Here is a 22,490-nt window from a genome sequence, read left to right on the forward strand (position 1 = left end):
ATACAACCAGCCACCAGGTCCTCACTTTCTTACACTCTCACCAACTGCAAAATTTAACACTCCAAGAAAAAAAATGTCTTATTTAGCACACATGCCTTTCCAGAATATAGGATTATTCTAATCAAGTGTCAAGTTAGTCAAAGCCACTTAATAAACCATTATGTTTCCACCGCTGAATCCAGCTAAACTTCCTAGGACACAGAATGAAACATAGCCAAAAGGAAGTGCCATTCATTGTCAGTGCTTTGCCTTTAATTTTTAACAAGACATCCATTTTCAAGTATGTTTCACAAATTATGAATAAAGACTTTTTATTTGGGATTTATCAAAAATGAATTTGCAAGTGGCGGAAAAATTATTTTTTTGACAAAATACGTTTCACTTACCACTTCACCTTGAGCTTCCTACTGTATAACTCTCATCTTTTTCTGGATTACTCTGCAAATTGACCTACTGTATCAACACTACAGCGATAAATGTGCCAAATCACCTCCTGTTCCCATTATCAGATCAGTGCACACATATAAGTAAGTCACTCACATTTTAATTATACTTTGAGTGTAAATTAGGTCTATTGTTGAAAAATGATTTTACTATCTAGAGCATAATGCAATAAAAGGAAATACTAGATTTGCTTCTACCCTTAGTTGCATATGATACAAATATACAGGTAGATATACTGTATACAGCATTTCTCTCTCTCTCTCTCTCTCTCTCTCTCTCTCTCTCTCTATCTCTATCTATCTATCTATATATATCAACAAAGCAGGGAGAACTGATTATGAGCACTTGCCTTTCAGGTTTAAATCAGTCAAAACCCACACAACAAACGACAGCACACTCTGCTGTTTAGTTGATCATCAGTCACCATTTCATGCAGTTGTGTTTCCCCTCGTGCACCGGAATCCTGCTAAGTTTAAAAGTGGAGCAATGTGTCCATTTGAAATTTCTATTAAAATCGAGCAAAACACCAATGGAATCTTTTCAAATGCTTACTAACGATTATGTGGAAGACCGCATGTCTTGTGCGCACTTGTGTTTCTCCTAATTTGAAATCAGTGTATAAAGAGACACCTTCAGAGTCAGTCATTATCCAACCCGCTATATCCTAACACAGGATCACGGGGTCTACTGGAGTCAATCCCAGCCATTACAGGACACAAGGCAGGAAGAAATCCCCAGGCAGGGCGCCAGCCCACCACAGGGTACACACACACCTAAACACCAAGCACACACTAGGGACAATTTAGGATCCCCAATCCACCTAACCTGCATGTCTTTGGACTGTGGGTGGAAACCAGAGCACCCGGAGGAAACCCACGCAGACACGGGGAGAACATACAAACTCCACGCAGGGAGAACCTGGGAAGCAAACCCAGGTCTCCTGACTGTGAGGTAGCAGCGCTACCACTGCGCCACCATATGTGTATGCATATTAATATAAAAAAAAGTAAACAACAGAAGCCACTCTCAACCAGACTCTAAACTCAAATAATCTGAGTAGGCCAAAAAGAATTAAAAAAAAGGGTTCATTACAATACAACACATTAACTACCAAAGAGTGCAGGAAAACTGGAGACAAAGGTTACAAAATGTAAAACTACAAAGCCTAAAGCCTCACTGAGCATATATAAACACAGATTGTTCTGTCTCCAACCTTGCTTCTCTTCCTCTTGCAGAGCAAGCTCATGCTTATACCAGTCCTCCCAACTCCGATGTAAACCCCTCTTGTGGATGGAAGTGGAAGGCCCCATGTCATGTCTGCTATATAAAGTCCGTCCATACATGTGCAACTGAGTTTTGCTGCTAAACCTCTTTTCTGTATGGGCAATGTAAGTATTTTCCCCCAATTTAAGGAGTAATTTCCTTCTGGTCTGTTAGTATTACATGTGGAAGTACTGTTCTCTGCCAGTGCCGGTCTTGTGTCACTAGGCAATGTTGTTATTGCTGATGTGAAACACCATGGGTTAGGTGTATGCTAGATATTAACAAAAAAAGAAGACCGGGAGATGAAAGATCTGACAAAAAGGACAGAACAAAATTCAAGGGGAGTCAAAACAATTAAACATGAAAAATCTAAATGAAGGCCCTAATTATAAAGGCAAAAGGTAAAGGCAAAAGGTCAAACCTCCAAACTCAAAAACTGAACAAGTCCATAGTCAAAAATCAGTAAAGTGAACTCAAGGAAACAATTCAATATATTATAAGGCTAGGATGCCAGATACTGCAAAAGTCACCATCTTTCTTAGGTGGAGCGGAATGATGTAATACATAAAGTGACATCTTTATAACAAGACTTCCAGCAGGTATTGTAACTGTAAACAATATAACCACGATCAATAAAATAATAACAAAATAGGAGCGCCTATGATAGGCAAAGAATCTAAAATGGTATCAAATTACATCATCTTCTTAAGTATAAAATTAGATGCAAGAAAAATTGAGCAAAACTGAAAAAAATGGATTAAAAATGATTTAAAAAAAAAAAAAACAGGATTCATTACAATTTACAGGACTTGTACATCCAGGGCATTTTATGGGCCAACATCTGTATTGTATTACCTCAATTTTTTTTGCATTTAGGTACACTGGAATAATTTTAATGAGAACAGGCCATTCAACCCCACAAGGTGTGCCAATCTCATTCCTCAGCTCTCTCCAAACTAATGCTGAGTCAAGTTCTGAAGGTCCCTAAAGCATCACTCTCTACCACACTACTTGGTAAATTATTCCATATGTCTTTAGCTCCCTGAGTGAAGAAAACCTTACTTGTAATGTGTTTTCTTCTGTGTCAGCTTGATCTTGTTGAACAATTTATTTTGAAGTTACAACCATGATCCACTGTCACCTCTGATTTGTTTCCCACTTCTGCCCTTAGAAGGAAGAGAACTATCTGAAAAAAAGCCAGTCACACCATTTGCAACCCAACACAGGGTCTACTCTTTGATACGATGGCTACATAAAAGTAACCCAAACAGAAAAAGCTGTTGTCATCATTCCAGCACTCTGAAAGACATGGCTGTGATCTAACAGTCACCGATGATGCTTTTTCCCAACTTGCCAAGTGCGAACGAATAAGGTTTCTTCCCTAACACTTCTCTTGCTGTTTTGTGTGCTCTCTCTCTCTCTCTCTCTCTCTCTATATATATATATATATATATATATATATATAATAAGTACAAAACTTATATATATATATATATATATATATATATAACTTATATATATATATATATATATATATATATATATATATATATATATATATATATATATATACAGTCTATACAGTACACTGGAAGCAACTATAACGTTATACTACACAGTACATATATACAGTGCATTATATATACTGTATATATAATGCACTGTATATACATACTGTGTAGTATAATGTTATAGTTGCTTCCAGTGTGCTGTATAAACTGTATAGACTGTACATAGCAGCATACTATACATATACACTGCATATATGTTTCCTAAAATAATAGGTTCAGTAATATATAAAGAATCAAAGTAATTGAAATATAGATTGGGCAATATAAATATATTTTTCAAGCTCTGAGCAGAAAGTATATTTAAAGCTTTGATTTTTTTAGAGAGCTTTCTTTCATTTTCACTGTCCTTCAGACCAGCCGTTAATTTTTTATTTATTTATTTATTTACATATCTGTGCGGCACTCTCATCTACTCAGCCTGTCAAGTGGCTGTATTACAGAGATAAGTCAGCACACTGAAACTAATGTATTTAAATGACTTAAGCGTATGCAGGAATTGGCTAGCCAGTGTAATTCAGCAAGGTCTTACCAATGGTACTATTTATCTGTTACCACATAGAAAACCAGAACTTGAATACTTTTGGTCAAATTAAATTCAGTAATAGCTTCAAAATACCTCAGTCAAAATATAGACTTTTGTTTTTGAAATGAAACACAGAGAGCTGTACAGTAGAAAGATCTCAGTATTGGCAGATGCTTACCCTATTACAAACTCAAATAAACAAAGCAATTTAATAAAAATGCCAATAACCACTTAAATATACTTTTGTATATAAGTATTGTTAAAATTCTTATTTAGAAAAACACAAATACAATAATACCAGAAATCTATAAATCAGTTTGAGATTTTAATAAAGGGATCAGTGGTGCATACGGACAGTTAATACAGTATGTCACAGAATTGCAAATGCAGGCTAGGAAGCCTTCTCTGTGAAGAATCTACATCTTTTGACAAATGCACAAAGCCAACTGCCAGGTTAACTGGTGACAATAAATTGATTAAATCACAGAATTCAATATTATAAATATTGTTTCAAACAATTATTGGATGTTGCAAATATATTATTTTCTCCAATCATTTTTATGATATCCATCTATCCACCTGCTTGTTTCATGAATCAGATTATCCAGTTAACAGCCAAGCTGCAGCCTATCACAACATCAAAGGATTTAAGGTATGAACAAATCCTAACCAGTTCATGACATATTTTAGAAATAATTAAACAGCATTACAAATATGTTAACTATCATCATACTGTTACAGTGTCTGTGTCAGTGTCTGTATGAAGCAATTTGCAACACTTGGTGTGTGCCACGCTCTTCCTGATGAAAGTGTTTCAAAGTGTCCCTTAAAACGGATTACTAAAGATATTATCCACAATTTATACTGGGAACTATTTGGACCGCACCACCTTAATCTTAAAAATGAAGAAAGAATGAAAAACAGGAACTGAGAGGAACAGGGTTATCAAAAAACACTGTGCTTGAGCATTCACATATTTGTAATTATTTGCCGCACTGCCCGGAGGCACACCAAAGAAAGTGATCTCCAGAACTCAAACTTACTGCACATGAAATAATAAAAGCACAATAAGGGAAGCGGCACAGATTAGCAGGATAATAGAACACGCCACGCGATAGACAATACAAACATGCTAAATCTCTTCGATATCTCATATTGTTTTGGGGTAGAATTCAGTATACTAGGAAACTAAAAATAATTATTCAAGCAAAATAAGCAATTACCACATCTATTGCAATAGATTCATTAGACAAATTAATTTAAGAACAAAAGAGGCTTGCTTGCTAACACAGCAAAAGAAAATTAAATGTAATTAGTTTAGAAATTACTGTATCCGTAGTGCAAGCAAAGCTTTTAAAAAGTAATCAAAGTATGGCACAAATAGATTTACTTGCAGAAGCAATATTTAAGATAATCAAATTTCCACCAGCTTTATGAGTGCTGTGTGGGCCTTTAGAAAATGAAAACATCAATGAAACTCTGATTAACCCCCCAAGAAGACTTTGTTTTGCAGTTGTGTATGAATATGGACCTTTTGAAAACATGGAAGGGTGGACGCTATTTTTTTTTACATTTATTTATTTATATTTATAAACAGACTGGAAATAGGCTTCTACTTTTGACAGAATAAGACAGTCAGCAGATGTTCAAAAGTCATTAAAGGCAACAATCACACAAATACACTTGCATGGAATGTGTAAAAACTGTGCTACATTCTGAGAAGATTGTGAATCACTGACAGGAGGTGTTTCTCTCATGAGCTAAAAAGATTTTATTTATTTTTAACTAGTACTGCCCCACATATGGTATACTTTGTGTATATATAGTCATATACTGTTCTCAAACACACTTAATCCAATTTAGGGTCACGGGGTCAAAACCAACACCGACAGCACTAGGCACAAGACAGGAAACAGCCTATGATGGGGGGCCAAGCCCCCCTTATGCACACAATCACTCTCACAATGGGGCCAATTTTGAGTTGTCTATTAACCACCATTGGGAAAGAAAACCAGAGGACCCAGATAAGTACCCATGCAACCACGGGGAAAATGTGCTAACTCCTCAAGGGCAACGACTGGACACGGAAGGAAATTAAACAAATGAAAGGAGGCCAATCTCAAAAAAAAAATTCAGATTTTAACATTGAGCCTCGCAGCTCCACTGTCCAGAATTCCTGTATCTCCCTTTGTCTCCATGGTTCTTCTCTGGCCTCCTCTAAAGATGTGCATGTAAGGTTAATTTTTTTTTTGCCTGAATTATCCCTGTATGAGTGAGTGTGAATGTGTATACTAGCGTACCCCACAACAAACCGGGTTGTTTTCTACCTTGTACTTGAAATTATCTCCAGCTCCTGTGTTCCTGAACCAAATTAAGTCTGTTCAGTAATAAATGTATGGGTGCATATCCACTTTACTTGTGTTCTTTACCGTTTTTCCTCCCTTGGCACATATATACCTGTGATACACATACGAGTATACTGTATCTCCTGCATACATACACATACACATCTATCCATCCATTTTCATAAAGTATGTATAAAAACTAAAAACAGTCAATAAACACTAATGTAGGTATTGTGTTAAGCAGATATAAATTAAAACTCTCCAACACCATTGCATCATTTTCTAGTATTACTTGACAGACACCTTTATCCAAGGTAACTTACAGTATCTGACATACAAGCGGTTAGATTTCTTTTAGTTTTCCAATTAGAGCATAGACAGGTCAAGTAACCTGCTTGCCTTAACCACTGCACCAAAACTGCATTAGATAGATAGATAGATAGATAGATAGATAGATAGATAGATAGATAGATAGATAGATAGATAGATAGATAGATAGATAGATAGATAGATAGATAGATAGATAGATAGATAGATAGATAGATAGATAGATAGATAGATAGATAGATACTTTATTGCCAATGAGAGCTACAAAGAGACATGTGGTACTGAAAATGCATAGAAATGTAACAAATAAATGTTTATATGCATGTGGTAAATAAAAACTATTTTTGATTCCCCCATATATAAATATATCCATGCATTTTCACACTTGCTTAGTTACCAGTGTCATGAGGGACCTGAACATATGCTAACAACACTGGCTATAAGGTGGATTAAATCCTAGAAGGGGTGCCTGTCCATTTGAGTTCACACTTAGATACACGCGTATATGGGGACAATTTTAAAAGACTGATAACGAAACAGTCACATCTTTGAGGATATGGGAGTAAAACCTAGAGGAAAGCCCATGCAGATACTCATAGAACAATTTCAGAGAGTGGATGACGGAACACAATATTTGAATGCAATGCAGGGTGCTGGACGTGTAAGACTGTACTACTCTGCCACCTTTCTCCGGCTTTTTCTTTTACAAAACCACAGAGAGGCAAAGCCTAATTTTTTACTGAACCGGGTACAAGGCAGGGCTATTAGGAGCACAGTTATATACTGGTACTTGCTCAGACTGTTTAGGGTTTCCAATTAACCTAATGTGCATGTGTTTGAAGTGTGTGGGGGAGTCAGAAGACTTGGACAAAATCAGACAATCTGCCCAGACACAGAGAGAATGTGTTAACTCCACACTGAGGGAGATTACGTGGGAAAGTAAACCTCCTGCAAGTCCTTGGGGTGTGTGACAGTGTGGCACCGCCATGCAGTCCAATATTAATTTTACTGTCAATTTGGCAGACACCTTTCCCTGAGGTGTCTTAAACACTAAAATGTGGCACATTTGTTTGCTTACATTTTTTTTAATGGAGCACTGGAAAGTTATGAGATGTATTAGAGGCAGGCTTTGAACTATCTTGTTTAAAATCAAATGCCCTAATCACTCAGTATAATACATTTTACTTTTAATGGTTAACAAAATTTACTTTTATCCAATTTTTGGCAAGTCCATTGACCAATGTTGGACAGGTCCCTCCATCAATGGGCCCCTATAGGGTTTCAGGGTTTGGTAAAGTTCTGGAGTGTTGAAATCTTGAAGGTTGAGTAATAAAGTAAAAGGCCTATAATGGCAGGGTCAACCCTAGATGGGATGCCAGCCCATAATCTAAGAGCGATTCCTTTTACAGCTCCTATGCATGAAAACAAGTATATTACTGCAGGATTAAAAGCCTGGAATAAAACAAATATTTCTGCTTTTTCAAAAATGGGTCATTAGACCGTTATCAAATTCATTCTACTCTTCTTTTCTCTGTCTTTCTGCATCAAGCTAACAAGTGCACATTTTTAAGGTTACCTATGACTGCAGATTGCAGAACATGGTAGCAGGGTTTTAATACACTGATTTCTCCTGAGAGTTCTGTGTGAATGCTGTAACTCTCACTTTGCTGTCACACACTGATATTGATGATGAAGCTTCAGTTTACTGTCCCTTTACTTTCTCCCGTGGTGCCCAGGTACTTTAGCACAGCCTTCACACCAAGAAGAAAGCAAAGAAGATACCCATGACAGGTATCATTTTCCTTCACAACAGCTGCATTGTGACTTTCCATATTAAATTTCTCTTCTGTTTTTGGATACACTCCTGGACTTAAATTTCTATCAGGTAAAGGCTTCTTCTGAAAACCCCCCTACAGTTGCCTGGATACCTGCCTGTGCATCTTATATTAACAAACTTCAGTTAGCATTTCACTGAAGAGCTCAAAACGAGGTAACCTTAAACCAACAGGGTGCGATGAGCGAGGCTTTCCTGTGGGACCGCTCCTGCTCATCAAAACACGCTTCCAAAAAAATCAGACTGTGCACATGGCAAGAGAACTAGAGAGCACAAAGTGTTCAGGATGTAACCTTTTATTAGCAAGTTTGTTCCCCCACTGCTATCCCTTTAGGACATCCGCCTGCTATCTGCAACTAGGAGAGGCCAGCTGCTTTTAATCAGTAGCTTTAAACTTTCATGAATGGAAGGTTCACCCCCGTCTTATTAATTAGAGGGAATATTCAAGGAGATGGAGAGATCACTCAAGATTACCTGCAGTAATTAGTTTCTGTTGCGTGAAATCTTTGAGAAAGTAGATACAGCACATATCGACTAGATTAAAGAACACAATCAGGGGTTTCATTATACATTTATATTCCTTTATTTCTTTTGCAAGCATACAGGAGTCACTAAAAGAATTTGTCACAAAAAAAAGCATTCAATTTCAACTTCAAAGCAAAAAATCAACAAAATATATTCCCCACATCAATGATTGATACAAAGAATAAAATAATAATAAAATAAAAAAGTACATAAATAAACATATAAAATTAAAAAAAAAAAAAGTAAACAAAAACTGTGAAGCCAGAGCATGACAATGAGGCACTTGGTGTACAAAAAACAAAGCAAAATTCAAGCAACAGTTAATAAATGCAATCAGCTAACAAAGGTGGAATGAATATCTCTAAAAGATTTTTAAACTTACAACAAAAGGTGAGGCACCCCCCTCTACCACACACACACACAACACTCCAAGCTGAGTGAAATCAAGAGGACCACTAAAATTCAGTTTGGCAAAGGCTACATTTCATAAATATAATGAGTATGTTATTTGCTTCTCTTGGAGTTATTAAGAAAAAGAATTTGTATGTCACACTGGATATGCCTCAATACATTTTGGTTGAGCTACAGAATAGAAGAAAAGAAATAAGATGTGGTTGGGGTTTTGGGGGGTGGCATGGCCTTTGTGATGAAGATTAAAAGTCTTCCTAAAACCCTGATGCATTTGTCAGGCTCACTTCAGGTACATTAATGATTAAAGATAAAAAAAAATGTAAGGCACTTAATAATCCAACAATGTTCAAAACAATTTGTAAACAAAAAAGGCAAAGGTAAATTCCTATTTCCAACAAGTGACTGATTGTTTCTGCTTGGCAATGTTACATTCTTATAAAAATAAATAATGCAAATAAGGTCATTATAAGGCACTTTATAGCCCAAATCAATTGGGTTTCCCAATGTTTTGCTCTCATAAGCCGACTATTCACAGTCTAAGAGACAAACAGGAAACTAAATAAACGTACAATACCCAGTCTGTGCCAAATTAAGGGCTATCTCAGGAGAAGGAGGTGACTTGTATTACAAGCGCACTGGAGCACCTTCTGTTCAAAAGGACAAACTGCGCACCAGCCACTTCTGCTTTATCTGCTTTCTCTCGCCAATTACAGCAAACACGCTGTCATTGTAGCTTGCAGCATGCCTACATTTTCATTTAAGTACAACCTCTATGGGACACAGGGAACTAAGAAACAGCTATACATATAGGGGGCACTCACTCACTCCCAAATGTGCATACTGTCAATGTACATGGAACATAAGGAGCATCATCAGAATGCTGTCTTCATAGCCATGAACATGCAAGCCCTACAAAACTGGGGTTAAGGCTGTGAAAGGCACAACTGAACTACAAGCGCTGTATTCCTTATATTGAACAGCTAAGGGCAGAGAAGGGGAAAGTCGGATGGCTATGAATCATTCCTCATTAACACTGATAGATAGATAGATAGATAGATAGATAGATAGATAGATAGATAGATAGATAGATAGATAGATAGATAGATAGATAGATAGAATTTTTGAGGCTTTAATTGATTTTCAGAGAGATTATGCTGGGCTAAAAATCTGGATAATGCATTACACGTTTAGACTCTGAGAGAACAACAGATGCATTATATTACTATTTTGAAGTTAAAGGAGATGATGCCTAAAAGGTTTTCTTTTTCTTTTCTGGATGCAGATCCATCTGTTAAGAATTTAGATTTGTCATCAACAACAGACAAAGCAGTTTGTGTTTTTGCTTTTAGTAAATTAACTAAAATTATCCTTCTAAAATGTTTTGCGCTGGAGCTTGTTACCATAGTTTCTTGTCCTCTGATTGTGAATAAAACCAATTCTAATGTGCATTAATTCAATGTCAAAAGCATCCGCTTCCTGTATAGTGTAGGTTCAGAACAGCTACAAATGCACAGAGCGGGTGCCTCTTTCTCTCTTTCTTTTGTTCCACCACAGGTCAATTGTTTAATTTCACTCACCTATATAAGCCCTAAATCGATTTTCCTGACTGACTGACATAGGTGTGCCATCATTAAATAAATAATGAAATAAATCAAAGTGGGAAACAGAGCTTCTGAATGCAAGAGGTGCCCTGCACTACATAAAGTACTGCATTAATCATTCATGAGACAGCCAGTGAAAACATAAGAAACAACAGTCTTTGCACTCCATGCAATTTCCCTTTTGAAATGCTTCTTTGTTTAAGGTTTGCTTTTTTTTTTTGCTGCTGCTGCTGTGCTCCTCCATCCTATGCATTACAATCATGACAACAAAATTAAATAAATAAATGTATCTAAAAAAATACAATAAATCCTATACCACGCTAAAAAAGACAGGATGCAGCACTCAGAAATTTCAGAGCAGTTGCTTAGACTGGGTAACAAAACTATTAAAAATTCATCAGACTGCCACAGAAAAGACCAGAAAAAACTGTGTTAGTGATCATTCCTAGTAAATGGATAATAAAAGGTTTTATTTTAAAGTGCATTAACCTGGCTGTGTTTACTGGGGCTGGCATGATTGCCACTTCTCGAATGCTAGCCCAAATTAAATGCAAGTGCAGATCTTATGGATGCCACCACAGCTGAAGTGAGAAAACACAGCTCTTGGAATCTGTAAATAATGCATATCTTTTTCTGCAAAGCACGCATAAAACAGTAATTACATTGAGGTGTTAGGACAAGACAGGTAGTGAGTTTGTTTCATGGCAGAGGACCAGTTTATCAAACCCAGATGAGGTTTTGGGGAGGATGAGGGTGGTGGTGGTAGTGTTGGGGGGACAGACATCTTCAAACTATGCTAATACTGATTCCACCCTGGTACTCCCAAACAATTAAGGCATTTCATTTAAGGGTGATGGAGCTTCTGGGTTTGTATCCCAGTTAGAAGTGAGTTTCTTCAACAAATAGTGAGGATCCCAAGAGGACTCAGAAATGAATTCACCAGCCAAGGGAGAGCACAGCATGGCCATGACCCAGCACTTCAGGGCCGCAAGCCTACAATCCCAGTTCTTTCACTAGACCTACAATCCTGTGCCTGTGGACTTCAAATATCGAGGCAAGCAGTCAAACTAGCACAAACCACTCAGAGGAATCCTCTTACCTGTTTGTTGTACTTGTTGTTGGTTTGACAGCTGTACTCGGAACAGTGGTCAGATCCGATGGAAATGTTATCTCCTGTCCCAACAAAAGTGTTGGCAGGAGGAAGCTCCTGTACAGCCTGGTGCTTTTTCCCAGCAGTTGGTGACTGTGGGTGAAGCTGAACAGTGGGCAGTGGTGAACTTGATTTGTAATGTCTCGCCAGGTCTGGGCTTCCTGGTCCTCCATTTACTGACCGATATCGGCCCATACCAGGGCTGTCAGATAACTTTTCATTGACACTATCATAGCGCTGTCCATTTGGCTTTGATGCTTCAACCGTGACAATGCTGCTGTATAACGGTTGCTTTGATTTTTTATTTTTTTTGTCCTTCTTAGGCTTTTTGCTTTTATCGTGCTGCTGTGGTGTGAAGAAGTCCTCGTGATCCTTCTTGCCAGCTTCATATCCATTTTTGTTCTTTGGTCTACAATAGCGGGCCATTACCACAATCAGAATAATCAGGATGACAGTCATAATGCCCGCCACCACCCCAATAACAATACTGAGTCGTTGTTTCCCAAAATCGTAATTTGGATCACCTGCTATGTCTTGTGCAAGAGGTGTGTGCAGACTCCTTGATATCTGAGCCTCCACAATTGACGAATTGGAGATGCTCTCATTCACATAGACATGGACTAGAGAAGTAGTTGACTGTGATGGCTGGCCACTGTCATTTACTTGTACAACAAGTCGATGTAGCCCATAGTGCTTTTGGGCCAGCTTCCCCACCAAAGAAATGACCCCGCTGGCTGCATCTATCTCAAACAGTTTGAAGGGATTCCCACCAACTATGCTGTAGTTCAAAACAGCATTGATGCCGGTGTCACTATCAGTTGCTAATACGGTAGCCACAACTGTCCTGACATTGCTTGATGGGGATAACAGGGTGTATGAATTGTTACTTGGGAAGGTAACAGTAGGAGGATTGTCATTTTCATCCATTACAAACAAAGACACTGTGGCTGTAGCGGACCGGGAGGGAAGCCCACCATCGACTGCCTTCACTCGAAACATGTAGGTAGATTTTTGCTCCTGATCAAAGGACATGGTGGAGTAAATTGTTCCAGTGTCATTTTCAATAGAAAAAATATCATCCTCTTCCTCAATGAAGAGACTCATTTCAGCATTGTGACCCTTGTCAGCATCCATTACTGTAACCATTCCAACTGGACTGTTTGGCTGCAGATTCTCCTTGACATAAAAGGTAAATATGTCCTGCATGAACTTGGGCTCATTGTCATTTTTGTCTGCAACCAGCACTACAACCGTAGCAGATCCCTGAAGGATAGGTGTACCTTTGTCTTTGGCAATCACTTTAAATTCATATCTCTCAGTCTGCTCCCGATCCAAAACCGTATTGACTATGATGTCACCAGAATCTGGGTCAATAGAAAATATCCCAGATACGGAAGAGTCTAGGGAATACATAATCTCTGCATTTTTGCCACTGTCAGCATCAATTGCAACTACAGTAGCAACACGTTCACCTGGGGCATTGTTTTCAGCAAAGGACACCTCCACCACATTTTGACTGAAGACAGGGGGGTTATCATTGGTATCCCCAACCTTTACAATCAATGAGTTATTGCTGGATAAACTTGGACTTCCAGAGTCCACTGCCACAATGACAACGTTGTACTCCTGTGTGGCTTCATAGTCCAGTGGGGCTGAAGTGTGCAAAAAGTATTTCTTTTTATTCTGTTCACCCTCTGTTTCACTAGCAGGCTTGAGCTGAAATGGAACATCCCCGACAACCGTACAGGTGACCACCCCATTCTCCCCTTGGTCTCTGTCAGACACCTGCACTAATGCAATAGGGGTGTCCACCACTACATCTTCTGCCACATTGGCGATGCCATCTTTCAGTGGAATCCTGCCTATCTTTCTGATATCAATGATGGGAACATTGTCGTTTTCATCCCTGATGTTCAAGACAACAGTGGCTTTATCTGTTTTGGGGGGCTGACCACGGTCTCGTGCCGTGACAGAAAACCGGAGCTGGCTGACTTCTTCCCGGTCAATGCGATGCAAAACACTTAGCCAGCCTGAATTCTCATCCAGTCTCAGCAACCTGCGAACTGATTCAGTGGCAGCCCCGAATACATACTCAATTTGTCCATTCACACCAACGTCAGCATCTGTGGCCTTTATCTGTAGTATAGGCGTCCCAGGAGAGCTGTTCTCAGGCAGATCAGCTTCATACACGCTTTTCTCAAAACGAGGACTGTTGTCATTAAAATCAGTGATCAGAACTCGGAGGATGGCTTGTGAAGACCTGGCAGGATCCCCTCCATCTCTCACCCGAAGTGTCAGCTCATAAGAGTCCCTCTGCTCTCTGTCCAAAGCCCCTTTGACAATGAGCTGGGGCTGCTTTTCTCCATCTGTGGTGTCAGCAACCTGAAGTTCAAAGACACTACTTCTGCTGGCCCCTTCAGATTCAAATCGCCTTTTGGCAGGAAAACTGTCCCCACCTGAGATGGAGCCTCCTCCTCCTCTCCTGCTTGGGCTCAAAGAGCTCTCCCCGGTGTCCTGCAGGAGCTCGTACCTCTCGATGCCATTCCTGCCAAAGTCTCTGTCGGTGGCGGTGGGCAAAAGGTAAAGTGTACCAATCGGCCGGTTCTCCTCTACGGACAAAGTGAGCACCGGGGAAGGAAATGTGGGCGTGTTGTCATTGATGTCTAAAATAATAACCTTGCCCTCGAAGAGGTCCACCCAGCTTTGGGACGGCCCGATGACGGACACCTCGAAGTCGATGAAGCACTCGTTCTCGTCAAAAATCATCTGGCACTGAGGCAGCTTTTCCCTGTCGATGCGCCGCTCGTTGGTACTCAGCTCTCCAGTGATGTTGTCAATTTTAAAATATTCAGATCCTGACTCGAGGGTAAAAGTGACCTCGCCGGATCCGGCGACGATGCCCAGGTCGGAGGCGACATTCCCTATCCGGACATCGGCAGGTCCCTCCTCCGCCAGCCGGTATCGAAGCACTTGCTTCGCAGCCGCCTGAGTCAGCACGAGCTGCAGCACAAGCACCCACGAGCGCAGGCAGTCCATTGCACCAATAGTCCTCATGGTTCGCAGCAACTGCTATTGTACTCTCTTTCTTGTGGATTGTCGCTTTCTTTTGCTTTTTGGGTCTCTAATATTCTCAGTTCCAGTGACAAGATATACAGTTCACTCGTTTTTGTTAATTTATTTTCGCGTTCACTAGACAGTTAATTAAAAAAAACAGTGACTTTAAAAGCCTCGCGTCTAGGTTTTCAGATGCTGCAGACTTTCACCCTCTGAAAAAAAAGAAAAAAATATCTTGTATCCAAATAATCCTTGTCGTTTTTGTTAAAGTGGAAAAAAGAAATCTCTTGTAAACCTATCACGCTGATCTTGCATATATACTGAAAGAAATGTACACATTATCTTGAGAGATTGGGGGATCTTCTTGTTGCAGCGGCTGAGATTTGTGCTCTGGTTTCTCTGCTTCTACACACCGTATTCGCATGCATAACCCGCTGTGTTCATCCACTCCAAAAACATTCACTTTATCCCAAGTCCGGGGCTTTGCAGCGCTCAGTTTCTACGGATGTGTGTGTGTATAAAGTATATTTCAACTAACCAGCTCCAAAAATGATCCCCCTTCAGTTATATTCCAGTCTCGCATGCCAAGGCAATAGGTTAAACGTGTTCAGATCCGCCGTCCGATCAAGACAGAAATGAAATGAAAAATGACATTATATCCAAAGTACTGCTACTTTATTAAACAGTGCGCCTTCTTACCTCACAGTAGCAGTGATAACGACAGCAAAGTGTGCAGTGTGCGCGTCCCGTCGCCTATCTACACAACATCCAAGAGGGCAAAATGCATGTTCCTCCCGTAACTTAAGAATAAAACAGCATTTCAAAAAGCAGAACCAAAAAAATAAACTGCCATCAGCTGCTGGACAGTGTTGCTGCCGGGTTCAACGAGTGACAACTGTAATTCCGACAAGCCCTGTAGTTTGGATCCCGAGAATGGAGCCTTTTCCCCAAGTCCTGCATATTCTCAGTGTGCGCGTCTCTTCTTCACCTGCATTTGCACTGCATGTGTTAGCAATCTGTATCTGCAGCACTCTGAGCGATTCACAAATGATATTGCAGTCTCTCGCGCTCTCTCTCTCCACCCCCCTCCTCCTCCTCCTCTCTGTCCCGGCGCACGTAACCAGAGCTGAACTTGATCGCTCCGTCTAAGAGGGGGGACCTGAAAGAATATTTGTTAGGGCGATCCTTTTTTTTTCTTCTAGTTAATAAGGGCAAGGCGAATCAAAGTAGGGGCTAGGAGCCACGTGAGCTGAGCCATTCTAGTCCGTTCGTGTAAGGGGCAAAAATATGAGGGGGAGAGAGATTGAAGGGGGAGAGGGAGTGAGTGAGTGAGTGAGAAAGAGAGAGAGAGAGAGAGAGAGTCAAATTGCGGCTGAAATGAATGGCTAGTCGCTACTGAAAGAGGTGGGTGCAAAAACACTTCCTATTAAAGGAATCGTCGATAATATGGATTTTTAATATGTCACAGCGTTGCGGCTAAACATCGTGCACAAATGATAGAATACTAAGCCCGAGGTGCTGACTCTACAATATACGTCGCAGCCACTTCCACGCGTTTTTTTCTCTTTGCTTTACAGTTTTATTATTGTTCATTGTATTTGTCATTCATCAGCAGCAGCAAAAGCGGGAGCACAATTTGAACCATCGTCCTCCAAAGTCAATGCAGTCAATGCGTATTTAACTACTGTAGTTTTATATTTATATTTTTACATACGTGGTCTGATCATAATGTTGCTTGTGAATAATAATAACAATTATTATTTCCATGTGATGTGAGAGGTCGGTTTTGCAACCGCTGTACAGGTAAAATAATGTCAGCAGGTTGCTTTCGGGGTTATTGCTACTTTTTATTATATTTAAGCAAAAAAAAAATCGACAATACAATGTTAATGCATTAGAACATCAACAGTAGGAATGAATGGCACTTTTGGGCTGCATTATCTAATTCCCGTCTGTCATTCCCATGAAAGGTCGAAGCTTTCCGCTATTAAGGGGTAATACAGCAGTTTCAGCTTTATTCCCCCCCCCCCCCCCCAGTCTTTTAGACATATTATTATAATTATTTAATTGTTGATATTTTAATCAATCTAATGATGTCAATCAGCCAACGTCCTTGCAACTAGTTTGTGTGCAGGGCAACAAAGTGACTGCGCCTAGCTGTCACAAGGCAGGACTGGGCACCCATGTAACGCGCTAACACACTCAGGCAGTCACGCAGTTCAGCTACAGGTACAGAATCCGAATGATAAGAAACCAGGCCAGTATAATATTGCAAAGAGTCAGTGGGATGCAGGAGCCTACACCAGCAGCATTGAACTCAAGGCAGCAATCCTGGATGTGGCTGCCATCGCTGAGCAGCTTTGTTTAATAATTAATACTGATTAAAACATTTAAAAGTGCACGTGATCTAGTGGTTTTGCGGCCATATAATGAGTAATACATGTTCCAAATGAACACATCATCTCAATGTAAACACAGTGCAGTGTGCCTTTGGCGATTATACTGTGTGAACCGCCAAGGTACAGTTATATTACATTTAAAACGCTAATATAAAAATGTGCTATTCTTATTATACACTGCCAAATGCTTGGTTTTAGTCAGTTAGGTAGATTGTTTTGTTTAATGATAGGAGAACACAGTATCGTTTTGATTAGACCACTTCGGGCCGTACCTATGGCATTTCCCATCACTTGTTTTTGTTACATCCGTCATATCGATTACGTTTAAAATGAATCGACCAAGAGCGTGTAGGTTCGATTACTACCAACGGCAAGCTTACCTGTTAAAGCCCAGATTGTCATTACTAAGCGAAAACTGAACTGTGCAGGGCATGGATTATGAGTGACCTTTACAGATTTAACAGTAAATTACAGCTGAATGCGTTTTTTAATATATATATATATATATATATATATATATATATATATATATATATATATATATATATATATATATTATATATATATATATACAGTAAACGTTGGTTCGTTTTCGGGACAATTTCCCCCCTTTTCTCCAGCACTAGCGGCGTAAGTGATCCCATGACACTTCCCACAAAGGTCAAAAACGTCGGCCGTTTTTTTCCTATTTCTTATTGCAAAGAGAATGTCAGACGGCAGGACGCTTTAAAACTCCTCGCTCGATCAGACGAGCTCATTCATTTCAACGCGCGCGCTCCTTCCCACATGTGCTTTTACATTTCGGCCCAGCGCGCTGCTAAACGGCAGCTGCCTCTGCAAACTTTTGCTGTCCCGTGCATTTGAGGCAATTGGCTGTGCCGCAGGAGAGAGTGAGTGAGTGAGCGAGCTAGAGAGAGAGAGAGAGAGAGAGAGTCGCGCATCCCCTTCCCCGCACTGCGGGCGGCGGCTCCTGACGGGCTCGGCGGCGGACCTCGCACTTCTCCATCTTCCCCCGCCGCGATCTGCAGCATGCGGCAAACTCGTCACCTCATCTCCGGAGACGAAGCACAGAGCGAGGTGAAAAGAAATCCACTTTGTGAATTGCGGCGGCTGTTCTGTTCGCGTGGGAACCGCGCGTCTAGAGAAATGCTGCAGATGTGCCGCCGCATTCCTGCAGAAATACTTAGAACGAAGAAAGGGAGGACGTTGCAATCTGTGATCAATTGTGAGCGACACGATTTGAAATTGTATTCTTTTCACTTATTATTAGTAGCCCTTTACCTCTCACTGTACCTATTAGCTCTACCTAATAATTTCATTAGCCTCCATGCAAGAAATGCAGGCAGGTTAACGCTACGCGACTTTGCGCCCTCTGTTGTTCATCCTTATAAATGCAGTCAATCAACGATGTAAAGACAACTCTGCGAACCAACAGAAAAGGAAGAAGCAAAAATAAAATTAAAAAATGCCGCGATGTATCAGTTCCTGCATCTGCTGAAGCGATACTATCACCGGGAAGAATGTGTGATTCTGAGCAGCAAAACCCAACAAGACACCGGTCACGAGCCGCAATGAAACTCGTCTGGTGATCAGCATTCAGTCCACGTCTGTCTGCACGTGGGAATTAAAGCTGTCTAACTGGAGCATTAATACCCAAATTGTTCACTGACTAACCTATAGACTTGGAATATTTAAGACATTTCCCAAATTGCCTGCTTGCTGATTTAGTTTTAGTTAGATCGATACAAAATTCAACCCCGACTAGAATTAGAGCCCACTATAAAATAACCTGATTTATAGGTTAGGGTGAAATTTGTCTTTCTTTCATGTTTAATTTCTTAGGTATGCAAATTAAACTTTACTGCGCACCTGCCGATTTTCTCCTCTTATTTTTAAGGAGTATTTTAAATTGGTGTGAGAGTTGGATCTGCTTCACAGATATTACATTATTTCCCGTTCTCTTGCTCCGTTCCTCTCTAGATCTTTGTTTTGCTCAAGTATCTTTTTGTAGTGGAGGTGCATTAGGGCTGATTGAATTTTATCTCAGAGTCTCCAGGGTAACTAAATGTAAATGGTACCTCAGATTGAAAGAGAAACAAACGTTCAGTTGTCTCTATGTGTTTGTGTGTGTGTGTGTGCTCATATGTGAGTGTGTGAGATGATTTTGTTTTATTGAATCAAACAATGAAGAATGAAAGCACACAGTTGATTCCATTATGGTCTCCTGTAAGCAAGCAATCAAATCCATGTCTGACTGCTCTAATTTTAGTTTGAAGAATCTGTGTACCTCAGCCATCTCTTAATAAACTATACATATATGTGTGTGTGTGTGCGTGCGTGTGTGTTTGTAGGTATGTATACTGTGTGAGTGTGTGTGTAAATGGAGGTATGTGTGTATACTGTGCAACTGTGTGTGTGTGGGTAAGTGTATATGTATACTGCGTGAGTGTATGTGTATATATTGTAAAAGACATGGATGGACAGGCATCCCATCTGAGTTGGATGTGGCTTCCTTGCCTGGAAAGGAAACCATCTTAGTGAATGGTCAGTAGGAGACAGTCTCCCATATACATACTGTATATTTCCCCAGAATTGTGGGTGGCAGCATTCCTCTTATGGTGCTCCCATTCAGATACCTGCAGGGCTATATGGGAACTATAGTTCAAAGGGGCAATCGTGCTGGGTTCTAGGGGGAAATAACATAGAGAGGCTACCCTGTTCTTAGGAAGGACATCTGTGTGACCCAGAAATGCTTTTTGGGAGCAATTTTGTGGCACCAGAAGTACTCCTGTGTCTAGTGTAAAGGATTCTGCTCAGCTTCATTTGGGAAGTTAGAGCTGGGAGGAGGAAGAGGAGGACAAAGATCACTGGGAGTGGGGGTGCAGGCAGGAAAAGCCTTTTGTGACTGAAAAGCCTGTGTGAAGTTATTTTGTCTACTATAAATCAATATATTATTTGAACACAGGATTGTGCTTGATCAATTTTTTGGGTGGGGTTTGTGGCTCTGAGATGCCTTGTGCAGGACACTATATATATACAGTATACATATACAGTATATTTAGGGAAGGTGGTTCATGCTCTTATTTTACCTTGTTGCTATCATGGTGGTCATAGACATCAGCCTGCATAGGCAGCTCTCGAAATTTGTTGCACCTGTATTTTGTATCCCTCAGTTACTGCAAGTCTGATCTGCCTGTGCAAGTGCAATGTGCTTTCCTCTTCTTATCAGGCATGGTGTGTGCTCACACTATTTGCCGTGAAAAGGACCAGAGGCCCAATTACATTGCCTTAATCGCCTGTACCTCCAGTTTTTTGCTATTGGAGAGCGTATCACATCATAAGCTTTCAGTTAAGACCAAAATCAAGGTTCAAACCCCAGTGGTTGTGTGGTTTTGGGTGACCGACAAACAGTCCTTAGCATTTTCTACTTACATCTTGGGCATGGCTTAGGTGCCCTAAATGGGCTGCTTCTCAGAGCTACAGAGGGGAAAAGAGACAATGTTGTTATCATAGGTTCCTCCTCTTGCCCCATTGGGTTATTGCATACCTTGCCTGAGGCCACATTGTGATCCTTAGGCTCCCATGCATAATTTTATATATATATATTCATGTGCAATGGGTTATATCTTGCTCAGGAACATTACTTTCAATTCATTTATTTGAGCAAAAACACAACTTATGAGACAGTATTAAAATATATTTCCTATGAGAAATCACTTTGACATAATCAGTATTGCTAACAATTATAACAAAATGCATAATCTTCAGAAAATGAACAGGCCAAAAAAAGCATATTTTCTACTAATTTCACAGTGTATATGAAGGTCGCCTGTAAACATAATTATTACTGTTCACTTTGCGTCATATGCATTCATGTGTATCCAGTTTTAATCAAAAAGTAAATAACTTGATTTTTTAAATAATATCAATAAATGACTTGGTATAACATTGCAGGAGACTCAAGAGATAAAGCAGCTAAATTTAAAACACAAGAGAAAAAAATGAAGTAAAATACACTCATTACCAGCATGAGACAAAGCAACCTAGACAGATTACGGAAATGAATCACTGCTGTAATGATCTCATGCTTCTAAAGGAAGATTACTTGGCCTGTCAGCTTTTGAGAAAGGCTATCCATTGTATCTTTAGTGCATCTAATCTTGGCCCTTTAATAGAATCACTTTTTTTATTGCAATTCATCACCTCTCCACCAGAGGGCATGTACCTGTTTTCACAGAAATCTGTTCAATTCATGAATGTTACCTTGAATTCAATTACATTATTAAGTATACTAAGGGAAAGCTTATTCATTCTTCAAGCTTTATCATATTTTTGGAGCTTTTTCTTAAATAGGTTCATTTGTAAACTATATTAATCCTTAATAAAAAAAAAAATCTGTTTTTTTAAACATCATAATACTTGCTCATTTTTACTATGAACAATAAATATAAACTAATCCTGCAAAAAAGCAATTTATTAAGAAAATGTCAGTCTTAATATACTTAAAGGATATAACAATATTACAATTTATCTCTGCCAGTCTCTCTCAACTCTCTATATATGTATTTATATATATATATAGAGAGAGAGAGAGAGAGAGAGAGAACACCACACACAGTTCTTGTCCATGGGCAATTAGCACATTCACTCCATATGCCTGTGCGCTTCCTTCCTCACCCCTAGACATCCCAGACATATGCCGGTCATGTTCATTGGAGATTCTAAACTGACCCCACAGTCTAAGCAAGGGTGTTTTCCTTAGCATGCCCTGCAATGGAGTGTCCCTGTCCTGGGTTGTTTTCTACCTTGCATCCAGTACTGCCAGTCTATGCCCCTGTGACCCTTAACTGGATTATTCAGTTTGAAGAATGTTATTTTGTCAGATTAAAGTTGTCATCTTTGCATATCTCTTATGCAGTTTTTTTAAGTCAGCATTGTGTCTTAGCTTTATTCTTTAAAGCTATATTTGATATTCCCATTCTGTATAAAGAATTTTTATCTGTAGGTTTTTGGAGTGACAATTTAATTGAATTACATTGGAAA

The 22,490-nt window shown here is 39.6% G+C and overlaps 1 protein-coding gene across 8 annotated transcripts in view; it reads right to left on the minus strand.

Annotated features, from left to right (window-relative positions):
• Nucleotides 1-16,594, minus strand: part of pcdh7b (protocadherin 7b) — a 470,178-nt gene extending 453,584 nt beyond the window's left edge. For 3 of the 8 annotated variants that reach the window (XM_051928251.1, XM_051928250.1, XM_028801994.2), the window contains exon 1: nt 11,944-16,589. In XM_051928251.1, coding sequence (XP_051784211.1) covers nt 11,944-15,048 — 3,105 coding nt within the window. In that variant the 5' untranslated portion in view covers nt 15,049-16,589. Of the gene's footprint in view, nt 1-11,943 lie in introns of all 8 variants that reach the window. The other 5 variants (XM_028801998.2, XM_051928252.1, XM_028801995.2 and 2 more) reach the window with 3 other exon arrangements.
• Between the last annotated feature and the right edge of the window lie 5,896 nt (nt 16,595-22,490).

This window comes from Erpetoichthys calabaricus, chromosome 5, assembly GCF_900747795.2.
Source record: "Erpetoichthys calabaricus chromosome 5, fErpCal1.3, whole genome shotgun sequence".
NCBI lineage: Eukaryota > Metazoa > Chordata > Cladistia > Polypteriformes > Polypteridae > Erpetoichthys > Erpetoichthys calabaricus.